Here is a 25,301-nt window from a genome sequence, read left to right as displayed (position 1 = left end):
TTTTATGTCAGATGAAGAATAATTTTTAAGTTCAATAAAAAGAGCCCTGTGATCAGAGAAACCTAATTCAAGATTGAGTTTAGACCTCCGAATTTCTGGATGAAATAAAGAAATGTCATTTGTCATAATGTTATCTATGCAGGTGCTCGAGTTTTCAGTTATTCAGGTGGGAGAGCAAAAATTTACATTAAAACCATACATACTTATTAAGTTCAAAAACATGCTTTTGTTATTTAATGAGTTAGTTGTAGGCAAAATATCCACATTATAATCCCCTGCAATATAGATGTGGTGAGACTTTAGATACTTTTTTAATTTATTCAAAAGTAGTTCCAACTTACTAATAAAAGTTTTAAAATTTGCTTCATAAGGAGTTCTGTAAATGGAAATTACAATTGTATTTATATGGGGAATTTCAATGCCACAGGCCTCAAAGGTACCTTCCTCATTGTAAAGACACAAATCACCTAGTTCCTTAAAATTATAGTTTTGATTGACTAGTATGCAAGAACCACCTCTCGATACATTTTTCCTACAAAAATAAGCCCCTATCTTATAGTTGTTAAGGCATGATAGTACATTTATGTTATCTTCCAATAAACAATGTTCATTAATACAAAGTATATCTACATTTGAACCCTCTAAAAACGTATATAATTCATGATATTTATTGAGAAACCCCCCCTGTATGTTTGTGCATGAGCATAACATTATTTTTACTTAAGTTATTACTAATATATTTACAAGATTCCCTTTTTACACACTTTTTACCAATATCATAATGAGACCCACCACATGCTATACAATAATTATTAAGATTACAATACTCAGATTACTTAAAACATATGCTCAACCATCAGTTTTGTCTAACATTTCTTCACACACTAAGGGTTGGCTATCTATAAAAAACTATTAGAATTAGGACTAGCAACTTCCATCATTTGTGTATTATAAGTAATATTGTGATCTGCAGTAGCACCAACACTAACACTTTTACTCTGCTCTGAACACACTTCACTTCAGGTGTTGTTGTTGGTGGAGTCACTGGTGGTGATAGTGGCGGAGACGGCAGCAGTGGTGGCGGTGGTGATAGTGGTGGATGTGGCAGTAGTGGTGGTGGTGGTGGTGTGCTGTTGGGGAGGCATTGGTCCGAGAGGAGGGAAGGCTGTCATGCTAGTTACGTCTGGTACAGTAGGCTGTGAGATGTCCACCAATCTCTCAGAAACTTGATGCTGAGACTCCGTTGTGCTGCATATACGTTGGTACGTGGCTGGTTTGTTGAAATTGCCAACTTCTTTTTTCAGCACTCTGAGTAAAGCTGGGTGGGACAGCCCATGCCTTATTTGTCCTGGCCTTTTAAAGATCTCTTGACATGCTATAAGTTTTATTGTAGCACCAGTGCTGCTCTGAAATTTAGCGAGGTTAAGGACTAGCTTTTGAGGTTCAATTAAGTCACGAAAACATCCAATAAGGGGACATATTAGGGTCTTCAGATCTCTTGATTTAAAATGGTCTGTGAGCTGCTTAAAAGCTTTGTCATAATCGCCTTGTATTGGTTTTCCAAAATAGTTTTGCTTCGTGACTAAGCTATACACTGTTGCTCCAGTCTGTGAAGATTGACATGTCAAGCTGTCGTCAACGTAGTCCTTTTGTTCAGGCCTTCCAAAGGCTATTCTAAAAGCAACAGCAACTCCCGCACTCATATGCTTTTTGCTACCAAGATCAGCAGAGATGGAATGTTCAAAGGCCGCTGTAGGATCTGCCTTATACTGTTCGATTACACGACTCATGTCAGCATCTTCAATCTCCACACTATTTTCTTTAAAAAATAGACGTTCGCTCTTATTCCCAGTTGGTTTTGGTAGTATGATTTCTTTAATCATAGATGCAATTTTTCTCTTCCGAAACTTGTTGAAATGGAGACCATGTCTGGTATAAAGACACAGGTCATCCAGAGGTATCATTATTATTAATTATAATAATATTATGGTATGGTATTGGTATTAATTATGAATAATGGGCATGCAAGTTTTTCTCTACTAGCTGTACTATTTCCACATTTAAATAGGTTATTTTATTGTTGATAGATGGTGTATTGTACTTGTATGGAATGCCAGCAATAATCACATTTGTATGTGTTGTTGAGTTTAACACTCTGCTCAATGAGTTAATGAGATGTTCATGATCAGAATAAAGTTTGTCATTAGTTCCCCCCATTATAACCACATAGTATTTTTTTCCAAAATCTTTAGAAAGCGTTTTCATACAGTTGGTTACTTCGGTGGACTTGGCATTTGGTTTAAATATACTACATATATTATGTGCTCTTGATTTCCAAATTTCAATGAGGTTTGAAGAAATCCCCCTGCCATGACTATCTGCCACAATCAGAATGTTATTTTTCCTGCTGACTAATCTATTTTTGGATTTTTGGCTAGTTGACATTACAATTTCTGTTTTTTTTTTTTTTTTACTGGAGATATCACATTGGTTTTAGAAGTTGAACAACTTTTTTTGTTTTTTTTTTTGCAAGTATTAACAGATAATGGTTCATTTTTTGAGTCATCTTCCTGAGAAAATATCAAACCGGTTACTCAAAACAACATCAGTTTCAGTTCCTCTTCTTCCCCCATGCTCATATCCATTTTTTGACACAGTGAACTTATTCTTCATCATATTATAGTTCTCACAAGCTGCTTTCAATTCTATTACTTCATTTTTCAGCTTTTTGTTTTCTATGAGTATCTGATCAAAGTCTGATTTAATAATATTTTCAAATACCTTCATATTTGTTAAATATTCATTATTTTGATCCATCAGGGTTTTGATCACGTTATTTTTATCTTCTAATTCTTTTTTTAGATGTTCATCAGACAGTGGGTAGTGAGATGTATTTTCCATCAGCTGGGTATTTTCTCTCATTATCTCAGATAATTTTCTTTTTAATGTACAAATTTCTTGCTTGTAATTTACACAGCTAGAACAATTTTCATTTATGTCACTTGTCCCATTGTTGACTGCAACATTTTCATGATTCATTACAATGTCATTTGATTCAGCCGCGGAAGCACACGTTGAAACGCCTGGCTCAGCAGCGGAAGAATGCGTTGGATCGCTCAGCTCAGCCGCGGAAGCATATGTTGGATCGATCAGCTCAGCCGCGGAAGCATGGGGTAGTTGTGAGAAGATATCTATTTTGGGTGACTGTTCACAATGCACTGAAAAATCAGCAATTGTACAAATTTGCTTTTGCACAGACTCAGAGTTGAGGGAATTGTCCAGGCCAGAGACAAAAACTTGATCTGTATATTGTAGCAGGCGTTGGTCAGACTCGGTAGAGTGATCAAGTACACGTTTCATACTCTCTTTTAAGGCATGAATTTCATCTTTTAGTCTTTAATTTTCCGTCCCAAATATGTCTCATCCAGTGAAAGTGACGATTCACTAAAGGATGAGCTGTCGGTTGTGTTGTTGCTGAGTGGAGGCGTTGGGGAGGGGGCGGGTGACAGGGGTGATGGTATGCTTGTACGAGACACACAGTCCTCAGATGTTCGAGGTGAAGACAGAGAGCGCATAGTGACAGGATGAGGCCCGCTGTGCTTGTTGCACGAATTAATAATATTCTTTCTGTCTGCATCTGTTTTTACGGAAGCATTGCACGATCTGCCCAAGCACCTCCAAGTCACATCACCACTTTTAGAAATGTAGCTTTCTCGGAATTTGTGGTTATCGAATAATATTTCTGGTTTTCCGTTCTTAGTAGCTAGAAGAGTGAAATCCATCTTTTAAAACAACTGTTACAAATATTAATACATATATATATTTATATATATGGAGCTAGTAGTGTAATTAAAAATTAAAAATTGATATGCTCCTTCTATCTCTGGCCGATTTACCACAATACACTCATGCAATCAAGTAGCGGAATAAATTTTAATTATTAAGACAAAATAATTATAACCGTAATATTTCTCAGTCAGATGCAATGTTTATTTTGAGAAGTGTCTCAATTTTTGTACACAAACTCCTTGTCAGTCAGGACAGATAACAATGTACAGTGTGCATGAAGAGATAAGGTGGTCAAAGTTCAGCAGCAGGCAGTGAAGCAGTAGAGGTAGCAGAGGTAGCTCAAAGGTCAGCTAACCTTATCTGATAAGAATAAGACTCTATACCTGCTGAAAAACAGGAATAAAAATATGTTTTACCTCAATTATCATAAATATCCTTAAATATGCAACATTTTAAGATAAGGTTTAGATGCACTGTATTTTACTGCACACTTTCCACTAAAACTTTAACACAAAAACTTATAAAGTAATTATAAAAACTGCAAAAAAATGAAGAGCACAAAATCAAAGTCAACTACTGTCTGTGGGTCTTACCCCCACCGAATAATTTAGTAGCCTATATAAAAGTATTTTTGTTCGGTTATTAGTAACGGAGAAAATTAAAAAAAATTGTAAAATTTCCATGTTATTCATATGGAGAATATTGCCAAATGTTGTAGTTTGCTTGTTTATGGATATAATTTGATCAAACTTGGCAAATTTATTTATTTTGTACTAAGCTATCAATATTTTACTAAAAAACACACTTTATTAGTTTCCTTGTAGCAGCAAACCTAGGTACTCGTTAAACTTAATGTTATTAAAATATATTTAATTGAAAATCAATTCAGACAAATGGAAATTTGCTGAGTCGACAGGTTTGCTGCGGCGGGGGTATTTATATTTGTTCCTATTCGGTAATTTGCTGTTTTCTTGCATTTTCTAAAATGCTATTTATACATTAAATAATTAGAATCAAAAACATAAATTTTATTTATTTTACCTAGTGATTTTGGATTTCATGTAGATTTATTGGTATACGGCAGTTTATAAACTACTAGTCGGCGTTTGCGCAAACTAGAAATACCCACTACCCGACGTGGGCAATCGCTTTTGCTCACATCGCGTTGTGGGTACTTTGAATTTGCTCAATCGACAAAGAAGGTTTCGACTTCGGCGTTTGAGTAAATCAGTTTACCCACAACGCGGTCTGGGCATTTGGTTTCGGACAATGTCCGAAATAAAATGCTCACTCTGCGATGTGGGTATTTTACACTATCCACGTCGCGGAGTGGGTAGAAATATTGAGTGTAACATATATATGTGAAATTAATGAGATGCCTTCTTGTGTAGCTTTGCTACCAACTTAAAACTAGTTGTTTACTTTTACCATGTCTGTTTATTAAAAGCCTGTTTATTAATAGCTATTTACTAATATAGGTTTAGATTACCTGTTTGCTGTCAAAACAATCCTTGATGGTAGTACGATGACTACAGCTGTTTCGTGCTTTTAAAGTAGCACATCTTCAGGTCTCATGATCTATTGCGGGCGTCTGGTTGACCAGTTATTTCAATATATTGTTGTGTGTGTCGTGTTTGTTATGTCAGGGTGTCCACCGATATGGAAAACCAGAAATTATGCGTGATTTTTTTGATCTGGGAATTATGTGTGAATTTTGTATTTTACCGGGAATTTTCAATTTGCCGCGATTGCGCATAAAGATGAAGTTTCCGTGACCGCCAAAGACGACAATGACGTTTCCGTGACCGCGGGAGACGACGATGATTGTTTATAGGTGTGACAATGTGATAATTTCCATGGTAGAAAAAATATCAAGGACAGCTGGCTAAACTTTTAAACATCACAAAGTTCTTGACTTTCCTCAAGATTGAACTAGTTACCTATGATTCCTAGGAAAAGACTATGATTACACTATGGCATACACTCACATTCCCTGGCTATCAGTTAAATATCTATGATTAAGGTCTCTTAACCATTATCACCAGACCAAGGATAAAATATCAGTAGTTTTCTTCCACAGCCCTTATTCATCCTCTAAATATATATCTATATATATAATACGTGAAGCCGTATTTTGTTAACGCAACTCATCCCTTATTTGTGGACCAATTTCAACGTTTAAGGTGTCAAAAGATTCGTCTCAATATGTAGTTTTGCAATAAGGTTTTAGAACTTTAAAATTTCTACTCTTAAGGGCGTTAGGCCCTCTCAAAGGTCGGGTTTTCCCCATAAGAAATACATAGAACAAATTTAAAAACAAAAAACAGCTGTTTATAAAAAGAAACTCATTAGCTTTTTGTGAGTAATTATTAATGTTTTAATATTCAGTAGGTTAAACCAAATTAAACAGTTAATCAGTTTTGTTGGAAGAACGGAAAATGCCTGAAGTTCAAAGAAACAAATTTGAAAACGGGAGGAGGAGACAATTAATAATAAAGTATCTTATGCGTATAAGGAGAGTAGAGAAAGAGAGGCCTGGTCTAACAGATACACATCTATATACACATTCACTTGGTGAGATGAATAATATCATAGATAAATCATACTCCCATAATATTTGCCAGTTCCGCTATGTAACTTACTTTGGACGTGAAAAATATACAAAGCACATAGTGTTGCCACTGTGGCAAAATAAATGTCAGATCAAATGAATGCATGCAAGACAATTTTACTTATGACACTGACAGATATTTCAAAACATTTAGTAGAAACCATAATAATGCCTTGAGTTGATAAGTTCAAGTAGTAGTAAGATTATATCAAATCTTGGCGGACCTTATGTTTTTATTGTATACTTTTATATTACTCGCTCTACTTTAATTTAGAAAAAACACAAATGGGTTGTTTACTTCTAGGTTATGTTGCCAGTTCCTCGGACAAACTTATGCAAAGTTTTTTTACTGAATTTCAGTGGCAATATTAGACATAAGCGAAGGAATTAGTGTTTATGTATTCAACGATCGAGTAGTTACAGTCAAGTTTATTTTTATGATTCAGGAGAGGCAAATAATATACGCTGTTCAAAAAGAGAAAATTAAAATTGCTATCCAACTCTTATAGCTACAAGAGTTATCCAACCTATTTCGATAAATGAATCCATGCTTTCAAAACTTTGGGACAGGTATTAAGAGAAACCACACTAAACAACGTGAGAACGTTCTGATGCGGGGCATATACTGTGACTAACAAACAACACGTTAAAATACGTTAACAAACTATTAATGGTGTTGCTGCTTTTATTTAGCCTATTCAAAGCAGATTATGGCTTTCCAGTTGATAACCTATAGTTTGTGGGTAAAAAATGGAACACATTAAACGGTTGATATCACTCCACTTTTTAAGATACGGAGAAAATTCGTTTGATTAGGGGGATGTCTTGGCAACAGTTTCTTCAATTCTCAATGCTGGAAAAACATTGTTACAACATGTTAGCTCGAATTTAAGCAGATCGTTTAGCATTCATTAGAAGTTATCAGTTAAAACTGAGAGCAGAAATAATGTAGATGAACCTTGACGACGCAAATAGAGATATTTAAAATTAGTTTCTAACAAGTGTTTAAACAACTCTAAGATGTATCTAGAATTACTCGAATTTAAGCATAACGTTTTCATCGGCGTTATGTTTCATACTATGGGGCTCATTGAGCCGCACGGGTTCTCTAGTGTCTATGTTAATATGTGATTATCAGCTTGATTATTTAATTTTCAACCCAATACCCTTAGAAGTTCATCTAAGAAAAGTAACACCAATAATCACTAGGAGCAACATTGGTCATATTTTTGACATTCAGTTACTGTAGTTCATGTACTATTAAGAACAAGTACCTGGGGACCGAGCTTTGCTCGGGAAAAGTCATTAGTTCACTCTGAAAGCAGTCTTAGTATTGGAGATACATAAATCTATTCCCAAACTCCACACGGCTCGCCTTTACTACGTCCTACACCATTTCCTACGTCTTGGACCTGTTTTCCTCCCTTCCCATAGCATTTTAAGATTGCAGATACCTCAATCTAATCCTCATAGACAGTTCCCACACTCCGGACTACTCGCCTTGACTACTTCCTTCACCACTTCATACGTCACGGACATGTTTCCCTCCATTCCCATAGCATTTTAGGATTGCCCATACCCTTATCTAATCGTCATAAACAGTTCCCACACTCCGGACTGCTCGCCTTTTGACTACTTCATTCATCACTTCCTAAGTCACAGACCTGTTTCCCTCTATTCCCATAGCATTTATGATTGCCTTTACTACTTCCTTCACCACTTCCTACGTCGCGGATCTGTTTCCTTCCCTTCCTATAGCATTTTAAGAATTGCAGATACCTTAAGCTAATCATCATAAACAGTTCCCACACTCCGGACAGCTCACCTTGACTACTTCCTTCACCACTTCCTACGTCACGGACCTGTTTCCCTCCCTTCCCATAGCATTTTAGGATTGCAAATACCTCAATCTAATCGTCATAAACAGTTCCCACACTCCCGACTGCTCGCCTTGACTACTACCTTCACCACTTCCTACGTCACGGACCTGTTTCCCTCCCTTCCCATATCATTAACTACTTCCTCACCACTTCCTACGTCGCGGGCCTTTTTCCTTCCCTTCCTATAGCATTTTAAGAATTGCAGATACTTTGATCTAATCGTCATAAACAGATCCCAGACTTCGCACTGCTACCCTTGACTACAATGTATCGAGTAATCTTCAGTATAATCTTTGCTAGATATTAACATGTGATGTTTTACCTTTTGTACTGTATTTGTAATTTGTTGTATACTGTGGGTAGTTGGCTTATTATGAACACATGCTACAATTTCAAGTATGTTGTTTACTTTTTACTTGTTATTTAATTCAGCCAACATGGTTACCTAGCAACCCATAAGACTAATGTTAAAAAAAAAATTGATTTTCAGTTGCATTTTTCTACGTAATTAAATTTTTTTTGGCAGTTCTAACTGCAGTAAACTCGTTTTTATGCCAGAAATAAACTATTTACAACATTTGAAGAAAATCGTCGGAGCCGTTTTCGAGATCTTGGTGCAAGCATACATACATACATACATACAAGCAAACCTTGCTCGTATTAGAGTATAGGATATCTTGTTTTGTTGCACGGAGCATTTTGTATTTTGTTACACATACAGAATCACAGTGTAAATCACATAGTTTACTACATGTTAATTTTGTTTAAGCTCTGGTAATTTGGTGCTATTTTTATGGCTTTTTAAAATCATGTTGTACATCATAAAACTCTTGGTTTACACCAGCTGGCTAATTTGATTATTGTGTTTGAAGGTGGTGTGCGAAAGGAAGGATGTATTTGCGTCAGGATGTGCTGTGGCGAGAGCATTTCCATTGTACTCTCGCAAGTTTGCCCGAGTCATGGAGAACACCACTGTGACAGTGACGGTGGAGTTCCTAGTCTTAGAGGAAGACGGGTCAGTGTCCATGGTGACCAGGGAGGAGGCTGCAGCTCTGCAGTCCGCAGCCGACGGAATCAGACTAGCCGCACGCATCGTCGACACTCCCTGCAACGAGATGAACGTTGACATATTTGTCAATGTGAGTTGCTCAGCCAAGTTTAATTTGTAAACTTGCTTTATGAATGAGATGTAGCCTATTTTAGCAAGTAACTGTGTAGATTGTTTAAAAAAAAAGGATGAAAGTGGAAATCACTAACCAGGGTGTCCACCGACCGGGAAAACCGGGAATTATGGGTGATTTTTTTTAACCGGGAAAAAACGGGAATTATGCGTGAATTTTGTATTTTACCGGGAGTTTTCAATTTGCCGCTATCACGCATTAAGATGACGTTTCCATGACCGCGGGAGACGATGATGATGTCCAAACGGTCGTGGGATTTGTTGGCAATTTTGCCGCGATCGCGCATGACGACGATGACGTATCTGTGACCGTGGGAGACAACGATGACGTTTTCTTGACCGCGGGTGACGACAATGAAGTATTCGACCCGTGGGTGACAACAATGACGTTTCCGTGACCACAGGAGACGATGATGATGCCCAAACTCCAAATTTCTGTGGCATTTTTTAGTGATTTTGCAGTGATAGCGCATGACGACGTTGGCACATTTTTCCAAATTTTTTTCAAGCGTTCAGGATCTGTGTACTCTTTTTACCTTGTCTTCTCCTGATTGAGGCTTGGTAGCCTTAGTTTTTATTGCTTTTTTGAAATTCAGTTCCTCTACATCTACAAATTTAAGCCAAGAAATATTGATAAATTTAGATATAAAAAATACACTATGCTGACAACCATTATTGTTGACTAACAAATAAGGGAACATTCACATGTCAGTTGTGGTTGAGATTCAGACTATTTGATGCTCAAGTGTTAGTTCTGTCTTTTTCATGTTGGGGCTTGTTATTTTTGTTTGTATTTTGTTTCTTGTTACACAAAGACCTAATAATTATAAACAATTACTTACATTGAACAGAAAAGCTCAAATCATAACATTAACCCTAAAATAAAAGAAACAAATCTTGTCGACTATCACTCAATGTCACCACACATAAAAAACTGTCTTCAGATATTACAATGACATGAGAAGTCTACTTGTTTTATACTACGTTTGTAAAATTTAGATGGTTTTAGGGGAAGAAATTATCCCCTCCATTAGTTCCAACCTTTAAAAAAATAGCTCAACCCCTGAGGTTTGCTAAAACGTTTATCAGCTGTTGCAAAATTCTTAAATATCAGCATAGATCGAGTTTGGTATCACATTAAAGGTCTTAGTTAGTAGAACACATTTCAGCAAACTCGAATTCAAAAGGACAACTGAGTCAAAAATGACAGCTGTTCAAAAGTTCATTGAATTTGCTTTGCTCCTCAAGGGGCTCCACGAGAATTCGGAAGAAAATCATTAACGAAAGCATAGGTCGATATGCACATCATATTAGAGGTCTTAAATAGTAGAATACAATACCGCAAATTTGTGCTCAACAGAACAACTGAGTAAAAAATGGCAGCTGCTCAAAGATTCAAAATGGCAGATTCAAGAAATATTTTAACGGCTGCCATTGTTGACTCAATTGTCCGTTTGAGTTCGGGTTTGCAGCAATATGTTCTACTAACTATGACCTTTAAGTAGATGCCAAACTCGACCTATGCTGCTATTTAAGAATTTTGTCTGACTCCTCGTGGTCCGTCCTCCCCCCTAAGAGATAATATAGTGAAAGTAGCTGATATACAGGGTTGTCAGCGACCGGGAATTCTAGGAAAATCAGTAATTATGCGTGAATTTTAACCGCCGTGAAAAAACCGGGAAACATGCGTGAAAATGGTATTATTCGGGGATTTTCCGTGAATTCCAACTATTATCATTATGTTCGTTTATTTTCGAGGATATTTATAGTTCTAACAATTTTGAGCCAATTTATCCGAAAAATTGTATAGTGAATGTATATTTACGGAAGATTCAGATTAGAAATTAACCAGATTCGAGAATCGAATCTCAGGTCTGCTGACAGAATACGCCGACTCGCCGCCAGTTCTATAATTACGTGAAGCATGTAACAGGGTAGAAGCTGTGTCGATCCACGTATAGCTGGAAAAAAGTCAAACTCAGTCTCAAAACTCAAGGTCATAGCTTGAATTATATCCTAGTAAGATATTAATTGTATTTTAAATAGGGATAGGCCCATAACAGAATTTCTCGATTCTATACCAGTTCTGAAATATTACTCACGATTCTTGATACCGATTCCATGTAAAATCTCATATTTTTAAGGAAGTTGCCATGGTCAATGTTTTGTTGTTCGTATCATGTTTGAATTCTGAATAAGACAACCGACGTAGTTCATGCCAGCTCAAAATTATCGTTCGATCTCAGTTATTTATCGTATCCAAGTCTGATAAGTAAACAGAATCAGGGAACCGCTCTTGCTTTTTACAAAACAAAATAGCAAACGCAATAAGTATTTGTCTGCGTTCGTGTTGTGCGTTCGTGTTGCAAGCAATGGCGGAACTATTTATATATGTGTCCGTTAGCGCGATAACTCAAGCAAAAATCATCCGATTTTGATGAAATTTGTTACAAACGTGTAAACCTACGTTTATTTGAACGAGTTCGCGAACCAGTATGATCGGTCTATGGGAACAGGGGTTTTATGGGGTAAAAATTGGTTTTCCCATTTTTGACCCTAAAAACTTAAAATTTAGCATTTTCTTTCCAAACCTATAAGAGCTATGTAGAGCTTAAAAAAAACAAATGATTTAGTATATTGAAGCGTTATTATGCGCCTAATGGTTACAGAGAAAATTCCAAAAAACTGTAAATTAAAAATTCCCATGTTATTCTTATGGAGAATAAGTAAACTGTTGTAGTTTGCTTGTTTATGAACATAATTTTGATCAAATTTTGAAAATGCATTCATTTCATACTAAACTAAAAAATAGCTATTTACATTACAAGTGTAGTAAGAGCGTTTTTACATCACGCAGTGAAAGTTGCATAATTTACCTAAGTGATGTAAACACGCTCTTGCGTAACGTGTAACGTACAAGATTTTACCTGACCCGACAATATACAGGAGGTTACGAACAATATTTTTCATTATCCATTTCACTCATCTTCTAACAGTAACGTTCAGTTACAAACAAAAGCTAGGTTAGGAAAATTTTTCAAAACATAACAATAAAATTCAAGCACACAGCTGATTTCTAGCGTTAAACGTCGTTGGCTCCATAGAGTTATATTTTTTAAGTTATCCCCTCAATGTTATTTAAATGGGTTTCATTACATCACCGAGTGAGTTTTTTGATACTTTACATCACTCGAGAAGTAAGGAAGTTGTATACATCACGCTTAGGATAGGGAAGTTTAACATGGCGGGTTAGGTAAAAACACCTTTTTACCCTCCCTGTTGCAGCAAACCTAAGTACTCGTTAAACTAGTGTTATTTTAAATAGGGAATAAATGTGATATCTTTAAGGAGAAATTTTAGTGTAAATCCAATCAGGCAAATGGAAATTGGCTTAGTCTGCTGGTTTGCTGCGGCGGGTGTATTTTTTTATTAAAGTATAATAAACCACGCCACAAACAAATACAAAGGAAAAATACGGACAACAATATATTGTTGCATAGCACTGAAAGGGTTAAAATAATAGCTGCTTATAACTTCTCCAAATACATTTACTTACAATCTGGGTGTTCCAGGAGATACAACAAGTGGCGCAGCTGCTGAATGTCAATGTGTCTGTTATCCGAGGGGAGGAGCTGAGAGAGAAGGGAATGGGAGGGATCTACGGTGTGGGCAAGGCAGCCAACTGTCCCCCAGCTCTAGCAGTGTTGAGTCATCAACCCCCAGGTGCAACTCAGACCATCGCCTGGGTTGGCAAAGGCATTGTCTACGACAGCGGCGGTCTTAGCATCAAGTCAAAGGTGATACAATCCCGTCCATTCCTGAATACAGGATATAATAAGGGAACTAATCTAATGGCAATTCTGATCCATTCCCTTGACCAGTAGTTTTTATTAATATAGTTTTATTTACAGAATGAATCTAAAGTGAGTAAGGAAGAGAATTTTGGCTTTGATTATTTTTCTAGTAACCCATTTGTTTCAAATGCATTTTTATACATGTATGTTTAATTCCTGTTATGTATTAATTCAGTTTGATCAATCCCCAATAATGGCAGTTATTGGTGGTGATAGCAAGAGCTCTTAGTACAATCAGTATGTACATTTTACTCCATCTTTCCTGGACTCTCAGAAGTAAAAATGTCATTGAGTACTTACAGTAGACTCTCTCTTATCCAGATACCTTTTAACCGGACATCGGATTAACCGGACTACACTCGGCGGAAATGACATCTGTTTAACCAGACAGTTTTTATCAGCACATTGGTTTAACCGGACTAGATCGGCAGGAAGTGGGCAGTACTGAAACGACTGTTCTCGTGGGAAAGATTTGAGACCAGTGGTCATGTAAACGCTCTCCTAAATTTAAGTCAAATACTGTCTACAGTATGCTCTTAAACAGTCCGTTTTAACTAGTTTTTGGGGACGTCGGTTTAACCGGAAAAACCGCTATCCGGACTGGCCTCGGTCCCGAGGAGTACGGATAAGAGGGAGTCTACTGTAGACAGATACTAAAGGAAATATGCGAATGAATATATGCAAAGTAAATGTTTTTCAAAGTTTTAACATCACAGTAGAGAGACATTTTTGAAAGGGCAAAAATTCTAGAGTTGATTTTTGAAACTATTTTTTTTGTATGCTCATTCCAATTCAAATTTTGATCTATTGTTAGACCCAAAAACTTTGTGCTGGTCTTTGGCTCAATAAGTTGTGAGTCATGCATTATTATTTGGTGATTAGAATTTTGATTTTGTGGTGTTTTAAATGTGATAAAATTAGTTTTTTTGTTATTTAATTTTAGGTTTTGGCACACCAGATAACTGTCCGAATTTCCAAGTTCTAGGAAAGCAGAAATTTCTGTTTGTTCCAGTGTAGGAGAGGAAATCATTAAATTAGCATCGTCAGCATACAGGGACAATTCACTTCTAGTTCTACATACTAGGGCACTGCTTTTGTCCTTTAAATAGCACAAAAATAGCAATGGCCCTAGAATATACCCTTGAGGTACTCCATATTTTATTGTTTTAATTTCTGAGGCAGTTTGAATAATTTTATTATTTTTGTATTGAGTATTTCAACATATTGTGTTCTATTACTCAGATAGGAATTAAATAACTTCTTGACGCGTTATTAAATTTACGGAAAGTAAATAAAGAGACATCTTATAACACTTGAAACCTATATTTTACTCGACACTCCAATTGAAATCGATCACCACTTACCATCTTTTTGTATATTTACCATCTTGTGAGCAACAGTATAAGCGTAAATATATGTTTTAAGTGTTATAAGACGTCTCTTTATTTACTTTCCGTAAATTTAATAACACGTACAATGCTGATCAAGAAGTTATTTAATTCCTATCTGAGTAATAGAACACAATATGTTGAAATACTCAATACAAGAATAATAATCATGCTCTCCTAAATTTAAGTCGAATATCACAGTAAACAGTCCATTTTAATGAGTTTTTGGGGACGTCGGTTTAACCGGAAAACCCGTTATCCGGACTGGCCTTGGTCCCGAGGAGTCCGGATAAGAGGAAATCTACTGTAATATCATTTGAGCAGAAATGCCTTTGTGTAAAAGTGAAGTTTGATTACTTAGGCTTGTAAATAATTGCAGACGGATATGCCTGGGATGAAACGTGACTGTGGAGGAGCTGCAGCCATTCTAGGTGCGTTCTATGCCACAGTGAAGCAAGGGTTCTCCCAGAACCTGCATGCTGTCTTCTGTCTGGCTGAGAACTCTGTGGGTCCTGACTCTACACGGCCTGATGACGTTCACACTCTCTACTCCGGCCGGACTGTAGAGATCAACAACACAGATGCCGAGGGTCGTCTGGTGTTGGCTGACGGAGTCGTGTACGCCTCTCGCGACCTTAAAGCTGACCTCATCTTGGACATGGCTACTCTTACTGGGGCCCAGGTATGTGTTTTTGTTAATCCTATTTTTAACTCATACCACAGTAATTTTTCTCAATGACAACAATATCACAGGATTTTCATTTCAAAATAATGGTGATTACATTTTGTACAATCTCTACTCTTAGTTAAAAGGCTGCCATCTTCAACCTAAGGACAACTGTCTTATTGAGTTTTTGAATTTGATTTTTTCCATTTCACAAATTCGTTTTTTTGCAGCTCCTGTCTTATTATGAACTTGATACTTGATTATATTTTGTTATTTTACTAAAAGGTTTATGCTGTTTTGAACTAGAGATAGTTATTACTTATATTCAAAGGTGTTAATGACACTCAAGATATAGCATTCACTGGTATAGTGAGCTATTTTTTTTAATTGGAATAGTGGCAAGGCTAGTTTTTCCTTGTTAAATCATATTACTAATGTTATTTTCAAGAATACTTCATTCTAAGAGATTGAAATGAAAATTAAATTATTATGGAAGGAGATAGACTTTTATCTTTAATCTACTAAAAAGTTGTACACTAGAAAAACAACTAGTTTTATGTTTTATGTACCTGTTATCCCCTTTAAGGTCGATTCACACATATCAGCACGTCACAGTTCAGTCACATCAGTCACGTCACAGTCAACCAAAACATTCTTTAATGGATTTACTGTTGCGTTATCTACACTCATCCAGCGCAGGTCCGTCAGTCGCTCTGCAGGCGTCTGTCAGACATTTTCATATTTCTTCTCAACGATATTTTTGGATTGTTCGGACGACTGACTGATGTGTTTGAGGTTAGAAAATAGTGTTTTTTTTTTTTTTATCCAAACGGTTGTGTTTGTATTTTAAGTACTGTTTATAACAATCAACAAAAAGGACGATAACAATTTGATAGAATATTGTGTTTTAATTTTAAAATTTTAAATGTAACATCACTGTAAATAAAGGGACAGAAAACTGACTGTAATCAAGTGAGTGACAGGTTGACTGAGAATTGAGAAATTACAGATGCAACTGAGACTGGACTGTGACTGGATTGTAACCGAACTTTGATTGGACTGGACTGATATGTGTGAATCAACCTTTGATCTAATTTTCCAAAATGAGCTAGCTGAACACCTTAAACAGTTCTTAATTAGCAATTTCACTTCCCCTTGAAATGGATTTATAAACACAAAATATATTTTCTTACAGTCACCCGACAAAGTGGGCTTCCTTGCACAGATTATAGTACAGAAAGCCTTACTTTGGCACACACCAGTATTCCAACCAAACAACACAAAACAGCGTCCTTTCATTATGAACGTAATCTGTGTACGTTTGAAAATAAGTTGGCAGCACTTAAAGATATAACGACTACGATCAGCTGGTGCAGTGTTTCCCATTTCGTTCGATATTTGGATTTAACATAACAACATAACCTAAAAACGTGTTGTACAGTGTTTCAAAGACTAATTATTTATAGGATTTATAGTAACTGTTGGAAAAATATAATGTGTTACACAAATAACTATTGGAGATTTAGGTTAAGGGTGTAACATAGAGCACAAGGGCCTAGGTTTTTAGGATTTTTTGAGAGGATAGCAGGCTTACCTAAATGGGAAAGAGTCCAAACTGGCACAGGAAACACACAACTTTGCACTATACTGTATACACACAAAAATGGACATGTAGAAAACTCTCTCTCCCTTAGTTGAAAATGCTGTCAGTGACAGTGAATTATTCTAATGTTTTGTGTATATAGTGTAAAGTAGTTTTGTGTTTCCTGTGCCATTTTGGACTCTTTCCCATTCAGGTAAGCCTCCTATCCTCTCCAAAAATCGTATTGAAAATGTTGGCTTATTCTGTGCATCAAACGTTTTACTTTCATGATTTAAGGCTATCAGCACTGGAAAGTATCATTCAGCTGTACTGACCAACTCTTCTGAGTGGGAGAACAATGTGGTAACAGCTGGCCGAACGTCTGGTGACTTGGCATTCCCTATCGTCTACTGTCCAGAACTGCACTTCAGCGAGTTTACATCTGCTATAGCAGACATGAAGAATTCTGTTGCTGTGAGTAACGTAATATTTAGTGATTCCGAAACCGATTCCGATTCTACAACTTTGGTTTCGATTTTCGATTCCGCACTCGATACCGATACCTGTTAAAAATTCATTTAATAACACATATAACTTATGAACTTATATAACTTTATTTAATCTTTATACAATAAGATAACTGCATTGCTATTGATTACGGTTACATAGATTAGGTTGGCCAATAAGGAAAAAAAGAAGACATGAATTTTAAAATATTTTATTAAATTAAATTGAGACAACAATCACCTGTAAGTAGGCCTAAAATGTTCACAGAGTTTTTTGTTTGCTTAAGAATTCATACATCTAGGCCTACAATGAATGTCCCATATTGCTTGAGTTATAAACTCAAAGTCAATATCAAAGTCATCTTCAATATTGTCATCATCAATATCACTTAAATTACTTATAGAATCACATAAAAGTGATGGAGTTCGTCACATAACTAGAACGGAGTCGGAGATCATAATCCATTTTGAACAACTCACTACGCACGCATAGCAAACAAACAAAAAAAAAACCAAAACATAGGTTAAACAATTAATTTGCCATTTGCAAACTTACGACAGCTGTTTCAGTTCAGTCAGAGAAAATCAACATAAAATAACGATAAAAATACATCGCTAAATGGCTTTCTACAATAGTCACCATGAAGCCCTGAATTAGCTGAACAGTTTGTGGGGTCTCATATCTTATAATGTCATAGCTTATAATCGTGAATTTGTTCCATAGCTTATAATCTTGAAAATGTGGCATAGCTTTTATAATCAGTCACACTTTCACAAAATATTATAAGCTCTGCCACAATTTCGAGTTAGGAAACGCGAGTTGAACTAGTACCATTGACTATATACACCTTATGTGTATTATATGTATGTATTAAATGCTTGTACCATATGACAACATCGCCTTTTTGATCTGACAACATGGCGGCAACTAGAGTTCTGTTGTTCCTTCTGTTAGTTGTTACTGTTGTCGTGTTGTCAACTGAACAACACAGCTCGTCATTGCTACTCGATGTGAAATGCAAAGGCAAGCTATTTTGGATTATAAAACTATTACGAATGTGAGATAATGAACTTTAGCATTTGTGGCATTCCTTAGGGACATTAGGATGTGATTTATTTAGAGATGTGCGAGCACAGGTTTTTCAGGTCGAGTTGAGTTCGAGTCGAGTAATTGGCAAAAGATTCGATTTTCGAGTTTGAGTCGAGTTTAAACCAAAAAGATCGAATGATGTGTAAGTTTAAGTAACTCCTTATGCCTAGAGTGTTGAGTGCAATTTAATATTTGCCACATGTCTGTTTTTAATGTTATACAGTGTGTAAAAAATGTCTCCCCCCCCTATTTATTTTTTTTATTTTTTAAAATAATGAAATATCGTTTGGGGAGTGATAGTAACATAACGTGAAGTTTCTTTTGACATAGTTAAAATTTTTGAATTCCCCCCCTAAATGGGGGGTAAGGGGGGTAACTCAAAATTTTTAAATGTAAACCCCTAGCTTGTGACACCTCATTTGAAAGAGCATTAAAAAACTAGGTAAATGGTGAAAACTAGAAATTTCTATCTAATTTCTAACCGGAATTACAGCCAAAAACGCTCAAAATTACAATATTTTTGGGAAACTCAAAATTGTAATTATTGCATACACCCTTTGAGTGACCCCTCATTTGAAAGAGCAATAAAAATCAGGCTTATGTTATTAAATTAAAAAACTGTTACTTCCTACAGCCAAAAATTTCTACAGCTAATAAATTATTATTTTAATAAAATCTTTTATTTCTTTATTATTGCAAAAGTGCAAAATAACATCTTTTGAAAAAAAGTGAAAATGAAATGTATTGGTTATCCACAACAGAGCAAGTACAAACTAAAAATTTAAGGTTATTACAATAAGAAATTTTCGTGAACATGAGTTTGTTTCATTAGATGACCTTTGCTCAGCCGGTTTTCCCTGTTTGCCCTGGCATGGGTTTCCTCAACTCATTCTGTCAATGAGCTGTTACAGACAGGTCTAGGTCAGTACTGCAGCATAAATTCAATTTTTAATAATAACAATTATGTAACTATTTGATAACTGTAAAGACTTTTTTGTTCATTAAAATTCTCTAAGGTTAATAATTAATTGTTAGTTTGTTGCTATTTAGTTAGTCAGGTTTTTTAATTTAGTTTCTTTATTCAATAGTTAGTTTTTTGTTAAAAGTTTATTAGAAATTTTTAATAATGGCTCGAAGCAAAGACGATAAGGTGGAAATGGTTTTAACTTTTGGTGCCTCGAATGAAAACTACCACGAGACAGAAAGGAGATTCAACGAAGCACATCCTGATCGACCAGTGTGTCGAAAATATTTGAGGGAACTAATTGGCAAGTTCAGACGAACTGGATCCGTAGCTAATGCTCCAAAATCAGGCCGAACATCTTTAGACGAAGAAACACAATTTGAAGTTGTGGCAGAATTTGTAGAGGATCCTCAGCAGTCGACTCGATCAGTTGCTACACTGTGTGACTTATCCCATCAAACAGTTCGAAATATTTTAAAGAAAAATAAATTTCACGCTTATAAATTTAAACTTGTCCATGCATTAAACGACGATGATCCAGACCGTCGACTTCAATTTTGCGAAGAAATGGAAGAACTAATCAAAGCTAATCCACATTTCGTGTATAATGTAGCTTTTTCAGACGAATGCACTTTTTTTGTTAATGGAACTGTCAATAAACATAACTGCAGATACTGGGATACTGCAAACCCCCATGTTTACCGAGAATCCTCAACGCAGTACCCAGAAAAATTAAATGTATGGGCTGGGATGTTGGGTAATCATATCCTAGGACCATTTTTCATCGATGGCAACCTCAATGGAGAACATTATTTGCAAATGCTTCAAGAGTCGGTTTTTCCAGCCATAGTGGAAGTTATTGCACAACATCCACATGAGTTTGATGAAGATATTGTTCACTTCCAGCAGGATGGCGCTCCCCCTCATTTTCATCGACAGGTCCGAGCATTTCTAAATACACAACTGAATGGTCAGTGGATTGGCAGGCGTGGCCGGATAGAATGGCCAGCACGGTCCCCCGATCTAACACCTTTGGATTTTTTTCTATGGGGGTTTATTAAATCGACAATTTATAAAACTCCCGTACAGAATATTGAAGACTTGAGACACAGGATTGTTGAAGCCTGCAGAAAAATCACTGAGGAAACATTCCATAACGTGAGGGAAGAGTTCACGTCTCGTTTATTTTACTGTCAGGAAGTAGGAGGACTTCAGTTTGAACATTTGCTGTGAATTTATTTGGTGAACACAACATCGCTACTGTTATTTCGCACTTAAGGTTAGTTTGTTTGTAAAAATCATAAAAAACCATCTAATTACCTGTTAGAAATTATTAATCCTTATCATTGGCCTGATTTTTATTTATCTTTCAAATGAGGGATCACTCAAAGGGTGTATGCAATAATTACATTTTTGAGTTTCCCAAAAATATCGTATTTTGAGCGTTTTTGGCTGTAATTCCGGTTAGAAATTAGATTAGAAATTTCTAGTTTTCACCATTTACCTAGTTTTTTAATGCTCTTTCAAATGAGGTGTCACAAGCTAGGGGTTTACATTTAAAAATTTTGAGTTACCCCCCTTACCCCCCATTTAGGGGGGGAATTCAAAAATTTTAACTATGTCAAAAGAAACTTCACGTTATGTTACTATCACTCCCCAAACGATATTTCATTATTTTAAAAAATAAAAAAAATAAATAGGGGGGGGGAGACATTTTTTACACACGTATACTTCAATGATGAATACCAGATGGTTAAATTGTTAAATGTGTTGTTTAAAACAATAATAGTTTAATCCATGTCTTCTTTAGTTGGTTTAATTAAAAGTGTTGAGTTTAATAATTCAGTTTGCCCTTTTATTTTAATGAGCTAGGTATTTTAATTTAGTGTCCAGGGAAACCACATATTTACAGGTTATGGGCCCAGGGCTGTTTAAATACAAAATTTGTTTATATTTTTTTACCTGGCTAATCAAATTGAATTAATATGGCAACTGAACATGAAAAGTATCGAATACCATTGTTTGATAGAACCAATTTCAGCAATTGGAAATTTAGAATTGAAACTCTGTTGGAGGAATTAGAGTTATTATCTTTCGTAAAGGAATGTGTTACCAAAGTTGAATTACTGGAAGAAGACACAGATGAACAACGAGAGAGGAAGGAAGCAAGGTTGTTGGAATTAGCGAAACAAGATCGGAAGTGCCAGTCGCAGATTATACAGCGTATTGCCGACAGCCATTTGGAATATGCAAAAGACAAGACAACTGCTTTTGAACTATGGTCATCTCTCTGCAACACATTTGAAAGGAAAGGAATTGCTAGCCAACTTCTACTAAGGAAGCAGTTACTAACAATGAAGTTTGATGCGAAGAATGATGTTTTAAATCGTCACTTTCTGAAATTTGACAAAGTCAAAGAGTAGAGAGTTACGCTCTACAGGAGCAACTGTTGAGGAATCTGACATTGTTTGTCACCTATTACTGACCATGCCCAAAGAATATGACGTCGTTGTCACGGCCATAGAGACTCTATCAATGAAGGACTTATCTCTAAGCTTTGTGAAGGTCAGACTGCTGGAAGAGGAGACAAAGAGGAGGGGCATTGAAAAAATGGAATTTGATTGTACATCACCACCTACTGCCTTCCAGTCTCAACAAGGGAAAACATTTCCAGGAAATCAAGGAACTTCTGGCAACTCGTTCAATTTCACTTGTCACAGATGCGGAAAGCTTGGACACAAACGAGCTAACTGCAGAGTCAAATTACCACAGAACCCATCAAAGAAAAATAATTCTGCGAACGTGGTCGACACCAAACAGGAAGATGCATTTTGTTTTGGAACATCAAGTGAAGACTGTTCAGCAGATACCATAAATTGGATATTAGACTCTGGAGCAACAGAACATCTGGTTAACAGTAATGAGGTATGTCTCTCTAACTTTAAGAAATTAGAACAACCTATTAAAATCAAAGTAGTCAAGTCTGGAACTTATCTTGAAGCAAAAAGTAAAGGGGAATTGTATGTCACTAGTGTTGTGGAAGGGAAGGACATTAAAATATCAATCAAAGATGTTTTATCTGTACCTGGAATTAGTCACAATTTACTTTCAGTAAAAAATTGGAAATGAATGGTTTTTGTGTTATCTTTCAAAATTCATGTGGTTTGATTAAGAAAGATAATCAAACTGTTGCGGTTGCAAAAAGAAACAATTCTCAGTTATATATGTTAAATTTTTTCTAACACAAAGCTTTGTCAGCGTCTTCAACTGAAACAGAAATGAAGCTGTGGCATGACAGGCTTGGTCATTTGAGCTATGGTTGTATTAAAAGTCTCAGGTCGCAGGTAGATGGGATGGAGTTGAATACTTCAACATTACCCTTAGAAAAGTGTTCAAAGTGTGTTGAAGGGAAACAATCACAATTTCTTTACAATCAGAACAGGAGACGTGCCACCAGACCTCTTGAGTTGATTCACAGTGATTTGTGTGGTCCAATCTCACCAGTTTCATTTGACGGTAAGAAATATATCATCTTACTTACTTAATTTATCATCGTACTTTTATTGACGACTTAACTCATTTCACGGTGGCCTATGCTCTAGAATCAAAGGCGGAAGTCACAAGATACGTCAAGATGTATCATGCTTTGGCTACATCTCAGTTCAATCTAAAGATTAGCAGATTTCGTTGTCACAATGGTCGTGAATACATGTCAAATGAGTTGAAGCAGTTTTTTGAGGAGCAAGGAATTCAGTATGAGTTCACAATCAGATATACTCCTCAACAGAACGGTGTCTCAGAACGAATGAACAGGACTATTGTTGAAAGGACTCGTTGTTTAATACTTAATTGTGAATTAGGTAAGACATTTTGGTCAGAAGCTGTTCGAACTGCCGTATATCTAATCAACCGAAGTCCGACATCAGCTTTAGGAGGAAAGATCCCTGCTGCTTTATGGTACAATGAGAAGCCTAACCTTAGTAAATTAAGAGTTTTTGGCTGTGCAGCATATTTGCTGTTACCTAAGGAATTAATATCAAGTAAATTTGACAGCAAGTGCTTGAAGTGTTACTTTACTGGATATTGTCCTAATGGTTATCGACTGTGGTGTCCTGAAGAAGGAAAAATTATCACTGGAAGAAATGTAGTGTTTTATGAGGAAAAATTTAACTTTTAAGAGCACACCAATTGAAGATTGGATTCCCGATCATCATATGGCATTAAACGAGGTTTCATGTAAACCGGTTTAACATTAAACCGGAGACATATTAAGTAGTTGTATATGACCTTCTACCTCTGGAATAACACCAGTATTTTGATTAAAAACATCCTTGTGATTCTCAATCAGTCTATCGATGTGAGAACTTGTAATACTCCTAAGGTCAGCCCAATCTAGTTTAACTTCCCTTATCAAATCAAATCAAATCAATTTATTCTTCACAAAAAATTCATAATACAGAGGCTGAATATCAGCAATGAATATGTGACATATCAGTACAAATCATGCATTATAAATAGTTTACACATAATAAATATATACAAATATTAAGATTACAGTTGACAGGATAAAAATGAATTCATGTCATAAGAACAAAGTGCAATCAGTTTTTCTGAAAGTTTCTTTTTTAAATTATTAAGGCTCAAAGACTGGTCTGTGAAATAAAAGGACAATTTGTTGTAGACTTGTATGCATTGATAATAGGGCCCATTGTGAAACAAAGCTAATCTGTGGCTTGGAATTTCCAAAAGTTGTTTGTGTCTAGTTTCATAACTATGAGTTTTTTTACAGTTTTCAAATAAATAAAGGTTGTTTTTAATGAAAAGTGCCAAGTGTAAAATATAAAGAGCAGGAAGTGTCAATAGTTTGAATTTTTTAAACTGGATCTACATGATTTTCTTGAGCTGATGCCAGCAACAACTCTGATGGCCTTTTTTTGTTGTTTAAAGATATATTTGCTAGAAGGTGAATTTGCCCAGCACAACAAATTGTAAGACATAATTGATAAGAAATAACCATGGTATACTAACATCACTGTCTTGTCATCGCAAATTCTTCTAATAATTCGGAGATTAAATATAGCTTTGTCTAGTTTAGCATATAAACGGTCACAGTGGTTATTCCATTTTAAAGTATCTTGAACTGTTAGTCCCAGAAAATCTACTGCTTTACAGACAGGAAGGTCAATGTTGGTGTTGGGAACTGCAAAAATTAATTCTTTGGACCTGTTTGAGGAGGCGGAAAATTCTAATATTTTAGTCTTGGCATGATTTAAACTTAGACCGTTCTTGCTCAACCAGAAACTGATGTTTTGAACAGAGGAAGAGATATTAAGTGCCAATTCATTTTTGTCTTTACCTTTGACTATTGCTGTTGTGTCGTCTGCAAATAAAATTAAATCTGAATTTACATTTGAAAACAAATCGTTGACATAAACTAAGAACAAGAATGGCCCTACCTTTGAACCTTGAGGAACTCCCAAGTGCACTTTATTCCAATCAGAAAAAACTGAGTTTCCATTCAAGGTATTAATCTTTACTTTTTGAAACCTATTTTGGAGGTAGTTGCCAAACCACAGGACAACCTCCCTACTCATACCATAACATTCCAGCTTTTTCAACAAAATATCATGTCTAACATTGTCAAAAGCCTTGGACAATTCAAAACATCTTTATTCATTAGTATATATTGTATATACAAGAATGGTGTCAAATTCATCGTTACATAAAATATAAACACAAATAAAAGACAAATGCAATACACAAGAACAAAACAACAAAACAATACAGTCA

General features: G+C 35.8%; 1 protein-coding gene across 1 annotated transcript in view; it reads left to right on the top strand.

The window, feature by feature from the left end:
• The window catches only part of LOC129004074 (probable aminopeptidase NPEPL1), an 80,054-nt gene that overhangs the window by 28,244 nt on the left and 26,509 nt on the right, over window positions 1–25,301 (top strand). Inside the window, exons 4-7 of the mRNA XM_054432465.1 lie at window positions 9,153–9,419; window positions 13,033–13,257; window positions 15,082–15,384; window positions 17,249–17,425. Of these exons, the coding sequence (XP_054288440.1) occupies window positions 9,153–9,419; window positions 13,033–13,257; window positions 15,082–15,384; window positions 17,249–17,425 (972 nt within the window). The remainder of the gene's footprint in view (window positions 1–9,152; window positions 9,420–13,032; window positions 13,258–15,081; window positions 15,385–17,248; window positions 17,426–25,301) is intronic.

The sequence above is a fragment of the Macrosteles quadrilineatus genome, unplaced genomic scaffold (genome assembly GCF_028750875.1).
Source record: "Macrosteles quadrilineatus isolate MER2022 unplaced genomic scaffold, UCM_ALF_1.0 Scaffold_1__1_contigs__length_201487025, whole genome shotgun sequence".
NCBI classification, from domain to species: domain Eukaryota; kingdom Metazoa; phylum Arthropoda; class Insecta; order Hemiptera; family Cicadellidae; genus Macrosteles; species Macrosteles quadrilineatus.
Note: the sequence above shows the minus strand (reverse complement) of the source record. Positions and strands in the feature narration are given on the sequence as shown.